This window comes from Lolium rigidum, chromosome 4 (assembly GCF_022539505.1).
Source record: "Lolium rigidum isolate FL_2022 chromosome 4, APGP_CSIRO_Lrig_0.1, whole genome shotgun sequence".
NCBI lineage: Eukaryota > Viridiplantae > Streptophyta > Magnoliopsida > Poales > Poaceae > Lolium > Lolium rigidum.
In genome coordinates this window covers 194,921,597-194,928,665 of record NC_061511.1, presented here as the reverse complement: position 1 = coordinate 194,928,665, position 7,069 = coordinate 194,921,597, and the positions used below count along the sequence as shown (strand labels likewise).

The 7,069-nt window shown below is 50.6% G+C and overlaps 1 protein-coding gene across 1 annotated transcript; it reads left to right on the top strand.

Moving 5' to 3' along the window:
- Positions 1–1,572: 1,572 nt before the first annotated feature.
- Positions 1,573–2,490, top strand: LOC124647994 (transcription factor WRKY45-2-like). The gene has a single exon (XM_047187828.1). It carries the CDS (start codon positions 1,639–1,641, stop codon positions 2,488–2,490), a length of 852 nt encoding a protein of 283 aa, XP_047043784.1. The 5' UTR covers positions 1,573–1,638.
- Positions 2,491–7,069: the final 4,579 nt, after the last annotated feature.

Sequence of the window (7,069 nt, the reverse complement as noted above, 5' to 3'; positions counted from 1 at the left end):
CTGAACCTGGTTACATCGTGTTTATACCAATCTCATCCAAGATATCCAATGTTGCCAACGCTCGCCACCTCATCTAAGCTACTGTAATAGAATATGTCTCAACAATACATCGAAAATCGTGGTTCTAGAGACCGGAATGTCGTAACGGCAAGGCAAACCTCCATTAGAACCGCTCTTGCCCAAGACAGGAGTGAACGTTTTGCTCAGGGGAGCTAGGCAGACTTGGACCTCTCCAAACACAACTGGGACGGTGGAAAACACCTTGACCAACGATGAGCTCCCGATTCCTAAAGACGTAACCACTAGACAGATACAAGTCGGCCGAGTTGGCACACCCAGATCTTAGATCGATTTCCACCTCGAGGACCACGATTATTATTTTCGAGAAAACGCACGAGATTTTGCGCTTCATTTCATTGAACGGGAAGAAGACATCGGGGGTAGAACCTCCAGGAGGAGGGACACACACACGACACACACGGTCGTCCTCACCAAACGACTACAACTTGGTAAGGAGGTGCCCTCGACTATGATGATGGAGGAAAACATGGGGTTGCACAACTACGACATCTTGTTGTCAGCTCCGAAAAGGTCGAAGCTAGGTTTTTCATCCGCCACTGCGCACCTGGTCCTCAGAGCATATAAAGACGGGTTAGCCTTTTCTAGAGGCCCACCAACTTGTCGTCCTGACTCGTTCTGTATGTCTTCACACTACATATTACACACTACAAACCCTTCCACTGTCAGAACCTCTCACTACCAGATCAAGCCGTCGTCATGTCCAACCCATTGTCGATGTACTTCTGCTTGCTAGATCAGATACATCCATGGCCTTCGTGCCCTTGTTGCATGCGCGTCGGCCCCAAGCAACTAACGCGCATGTGCAGCCCACCGTCAGGAGGCGATGTCCCCATTGTCGTTCCACGGCTCTTTGGACTTGCTGCGACCTCCTTTGACATCAACGAGGGCATGGGGTTGGGAGGGGGTGTGAAGGGGAGGTAGTGGCGCGCACCTAGGGTTGATTCTCCATCCATGTCACCCTAGGAGATCAACATGGGGTCCTCTAAAACTGTGCATCTCAAAATAACCCAAAACATAAGTTGTTGCCACGGTGCGATGAACCATGAACCCTAGGCAACAGATCAAAATCAATGATGGCAAATTGGATAAGAAAAAATTAACATTAGCTGAAAGTTGCCACGTTCCGCGCACTAAAAAAATAATGGTTCTCTGGTGCAATTCGTATCAATGCATTATTATGGCTGTTGCAACGTGCAAGTGTGAACGGCCCTGAAACGACTCTGGTTAATTTACGCGCCATTAGACGCGGTAGATGATCGAAGCGCGCGTTGGCCCAGCGCGTCCGTATTCGGAACGGCGTGTGGGTCAATAGCCTCACTCTCGATCAATCGAGCTCACCTTGGCATGTGCTAGCTCTTCGGTCGTCGCTACTACTAGCTGGCAAACTCTGCAGATTAAGATGTATCTAAGCTCGGCCGCGAGTATAAATGGCGCCACCTTTCCCACCGAAACCTCACGAGCAAAATTCTTAGATCGAGAAGAGTAGCTAGCTAGAGACAACAAAAAAAGAAAACAAGGCAAGCTCAGTCCTAGCTAGCTAGAGGAGGAGGAGAGGACATGGCAGCACTCGTCACCCCAGCTGCGTCCTTGGTGTCCGAGCTGATGGTGCAGGGCCGGCAGTCCGCCGCCGTCCTCGAGGCCCTGCTGCAGGACGCGCCCCCCACGGAGCACGCCGGGATCCGGGAGCTCGCCGCCGAGATCCTCCGCTGCTGCGACCGCGCGCTCGCCGCGCTCCACCACGGCGGCGTGGCCGACGGCGGTGACAGCGGCAGGAAGCGCAAGTCGGGCGCAGCCGCGCAGACGAGGCGGGACAAGAGGGCGCGCGCGAGCGGCGGAGAGGCGGCGGCGGCGGCGAAGAGAGTCGAGAAGAAGAGGACGGCGGAGGACGGCTTCATATGGAGGAAGTACGGGCAGAAGGAGATCCTCAACAGCAAGCACCCGAGGCTCTACTTCAGGTGCACCTACAAGGACGACAGCGGCTGCCCGGCCACCCGGCAGGTCCAGATGGCGGAGGACGACCCCTCGCTCTTCGTCATCACCTACTTCGGCCACCACACCTGCTGCGCCGACGTCGCCGCCGCCGCCGCCTCCGAGGAGGTCAATGACCACGGGGAGACGCTTCCGTTCGTCATCAACTTCGGCTCCTCCTCCTCCTCGGACGATTACTGCGGTGGTCAGAGCGAGACCTCACGCTCGTCTTCGCGGGACGGGTGCTTGATGGAGAGAGAAAATGGGGAGGAGGAGGAGCTCCCAGCCAAGGTGGCCAAAGTTGAGGCGGCGTCACCAGATCTGCAGCCGGCGGCGGATCCGTTCTCGTCCGGCGACGCTTCCCCTTCCTCCCTTCCATGGGACTGGGATATCTTCAACGAGGCCTCGTTCGATGACGTCAGCGATTTTTTCCCATTTTGATGGCACTGCTTTGTAGTAGTTTGTACCAATAGGAGGGTTTACTTTCTTCTCTGTGATAGGTGGCAGATATAATTTTGTGATGGGCGTGTTTCTATATTTTTATTGCAGCTGGTGATGAACATGAGCACGAAATGTGTGTATATTTCTGTGACAGGACGCCTTATATTTTTTGTGACAGTTTCGTTCACCCCCAAGCCTTTTTATTACAAAAAAATTGAGGAGCTTATCACGGCTTCTGCATCTCTGATGCGGCCATCTTTAAAATTTCCAGCTGCCTGATATTTCCGAGACATTCAAATGTTTCTGTTTCCATCATGTTTCCCATCTTCATTGTCCACTCCAGCGGCAATGAGAATGAGGGCAGGCCACTACGGGAGAACTGTTCTTTGCCGTGCCCCAAAATCACACCGCAAAGGCCCAAATCCGATCGGCAAAGGCTTTGCCGTGCGGCCTTGCACGACAAAGAATACACGGCAACGATCCGGCCGGCAAGCGAAAATCGCACGGCAAAGGCTTTGTCGTGCGACCTAGCTTTGCCGTGCGCTGCGCCCTCCGTGCGCTGGGAGGCTTTGCCGTGCGGCCGACTTTACCGTGCGCCTCCCCACCAAGCCGCACGACAAACACTTGGCTTTGCCGTGCGTTTCCACTCCGCCCCGCACGGCAAAGGACCCTACAGCAACACCAGGTGGCAGCGCAGTGCACAGCTGGGCACCCTTTGCCGTGTGTATGTGCACGGCAAAGACAGCCTTTGCCGTGCGGATTTGTCTTTGCCGTGTGCATGTGCACGGCAAAGGTGCTGAAAAAATTCCAGCTTTTTGTTGTTTCCATTTAATCCCTGCACATATAATTCACAAAATAGATATATATTTCCAGGTACATATATAGCACAATATATAGACATTTGCACATCATCAACAACAAAGTTCAACCACTAATAGTCCAACAAAGTCCATACATAGAATGTTCCATACAATAGTCCAACAACAAAGTCCAACAACAAATTCATACATAGAATGTTCCAAGTCACACAACAAAGTTCATACAAGCAACGTCAACCTTCGCCACTTCCTTGTCCTTCGCCACTTCCTTGTCCTTCTCCACTTCCTTGTCCTTCTCCACCTCCTTGTCCTCCTACAAGTTTATAGATGCATAAGTGGCATGGAATGGCTAAAATTGACATGTAAGAACTAGAATTGACATGGAAGAACTAGAATTGACATGGAATGGCTAAAATTGACATGTAAGAACTAGAATTGACATGGAAGAACTCGAATTGACATGGAATGGCTAAAGTTGACATGTAAGAACTAGAATTGACATGTAAGAACTAGAATTGACATGGAAGAACTAGAATTGACATGGAATGGCTAAAATTGAACATAATCGCTACAATTGACATGAAATGGCTAAAATTCAACATAATGGCTAAGAATGACATGGAATGGCTAAATTTAACATGGAATAGCTAAAATTGAACATAATGGCTAAAATTGACATGGTTGAATGGCTAAAATTCACAAGTGACATGGTATGGAAGAATTAGAAGTGTAGGAGAACTCACCTAGAAACTGCTGCAGAGCTCCGGATGATGCCCGTATTGTTGACGGTCAAGCCAGGTGTCGGCGGGCTCGACTTGGCGCTTCGTCGGAGGAGCGCCATCACAGCCGGATCAGGCGCGGGGATCTGCAATATCCAAAGTTCGGTTAGACAACAAACAAGATTGAGACGGAGATATTAAGTTAACCACTTACAAAATGGGGGAACATAGGAGGATATGACGTGCTAGGAGCATTACTCCCCGGTGGGAAAGTCAGCACGGCATGGTTCATGAACATCTGCTGGAACATCTGCTGCTGTTGTTGCATCTGCTGCAACATCTGCTGCTGCATCTGCATGCTCTCCCTAAGCTGCTGCTGCATCTGCATCTTCTCCTCTTGGTTCCTCCGTTCCCTTTCTTCCATCTCCGCCTACGTTGTGTTGCCGCGATGTCAGTAACATTGCAATGGAAAACATGTAATGAAGCGTAGAGGATCGACGAAGAACTTACCCGTAACTTCTCAACAGCTAGGTCCGAAGCCCGTGGGCGGGTCTCTACCCGAGGCTGCTCGCTCGTACGCCCACGACGGATCTGGCGTAGAGATGGAATGGTCTTTGGGTCGACTAACCCGTCAACAATCCATAGGCGGCAACCCTTCTTGCCTTGTCCCGCAAGCACCGCAACCTCAACGTCAAAGTCTTCGGTGGTTGGATCGGCGTCTTCGCCGTGCTTGGCCTTGAACGTCGAGCGGTACGCGCCACACTGGGCCTCCGCTAGCCCGTTGACCCACACGGACCCCGTTTCAGGATGCGGCTCCCTCCTGTTCTTGGACTTTTGGAAAAGGCCAAATAAGTTTGGTGTCACGCTCGTCTTCACTTCCCGCAAAAGAGTACATGCAAGTAAGTGAAGAGGGACACCCTTGCGGGGCTAACAATAACATGAAACGAAAGAATGAAGAAACCATTTGCTCACCTCTTGCTGCAAGGTAAGGGCCAAGTTCTTGCTGCCCAGGACATGTGATCCACCTCCCATCTCTAAACGCTTCTGCTTGCCCTCCTCGTGCTTTCGGGCGTACTCGGGGGATGTCCACCATATGACCATCGCAAGAAAGCACGCCTTGTCTTCCCCGACGTACTGAGCAGGGTTCTACATGCACAAGATAGACCCATTATTAGAACATAAACTACATGAAAATGCGGAAATAAATAACACATCGATGCTAATACCTACAGGTACTGCCATGGTGCCATGAGCGTATCCCGACAATCGGCCTTACTCATCCAAACTTTGCGCTCGGCGTGCCAGTCGCGGACGCACTGGACACGTGCCTCGTAGTGCATGCCAGTCACCCTCACCCTGCGCAACTCGTGTAAGATAATGTCGCACGCAATTTCCTCGCCCTCAGCCCTCTTGAAGTATTTCTGCAACCATGCACATAGGTAAAACAAGAGGAATTAGAGCAACTATTGGTAGTTGATACGTCTCCGACGTATCGATAATTTCTTATGTTCTATGCCATATTATTGATGATACCTACATGTTTTATGCACACTTTATGTCATATTCGTGCATTTTCTGGAACTAACCTATTAACAAGATGCCGAAGTGCCGGTTCTCGTTTTCTCGCTGTTTTTGGTTTCAGAAATCCTAGTAACGAAATATTCTCGGAATTGGACGAAACGAAGACCCGAGTGCCTATTTTTCCACGGAGCTTCCGGAAGACCGAAGAACACACGAAGTGGGGCCACGAGGTGGCGACACCACAAGGCGGCGCGGCCCGGGGGGCCCGCGCCGCCCTATGGTGTGGCCCCTCGTCCGGCCCCCGACTCGCCCTTCCGCCTACTTAAAGCCTCCGTCGCGAAACCCCGATGCGAAAAACCACGATACGGAAAACCTTGCGAGACGCCGCCGCCGCCGATCCCATCTCGGGGATTCTCGGAGATCTCCTCCGGCACCCTGCCGGAGAGGGGATTCATCTCCCGAAGGACTCTACACCGCCATGGTCGCCTCCGGAGTGATGAGTGAGTAGTTCACCCCTGGACTATGGGTCCATAGCAGTAGCTAGATGGTTGTCTTCTCCTCATTGTGCTTCATTGTTGGATCTTGTGAGCTGCCTAACATGATCAAGATCATCTATCCGTAATTCTATATGTTGTGTTTGTCGGGATCCGATGGATAGAGAATACCATGTCATGTTAATTATCAAGTTATTATACATGTGTTGTTTATGATCTTGCATGCTCTCCGTTTCTAGTAGAGGCTCTGGCCAAGTTTTTACTTTTAACTCCAAGAGGGAGTATTTATGCTCGATAGTGGGTTCATGCTCGCATTGACACCGGGACGAGTGACGAGAAAGTTCTAAGGTTGTGTTGTGCTTGTTGCCGCTAGGGATAAAACATTGGCGCTATGTCCGAGGATGTAGTTGTTGATTACATTACGCACCATACTTAATGCAATTGTCTGTTGCTTAGCAACTTAATACCTGGAGGGGTTCGGACGATAACTTCGAAGGTGGACTTTTTAGGCATAGATGCGGTTGGATGGCGGTCTATGTACTTTGTCGTAATGCCCAATTAAATCTCACTATACTTATCATGTCATGTATGTGCATTGTTATGCCCTCTCTATTTGTCAATTGCCCGACTGTAATTTGTTCACCCAACATGCTTTTATCTTATGGGAGAGACACCTCTAGTGAACTGTGGACCCCGGTCCATTCTTTAATACTTGAAATACAAATCTGTCTGCAATACTTGTTTTTACTATTTTCTCTGCAAACAATCATCTTCCACACAATACGGTTAATCCTTTGTTACAGCAAGCCGGTGAGATTGACAACCTCACCGTTTCGTTGGGGCAAAGGACTTTGGTTGTGTTGTGCAGGTTCCACGTTGGCGCCGGAATCTCCGGTGTTGCGCCGCACTACATCCCGCCGCCATCAACCTTCAACGTGCTTCTTGGCTCCTCCTGGTTCGATAAACCTTGGTTTCTTTCTGAGGGAAAACTTGCTGCTGTGCGCATCATACCTTCCTCTTGGGGTTG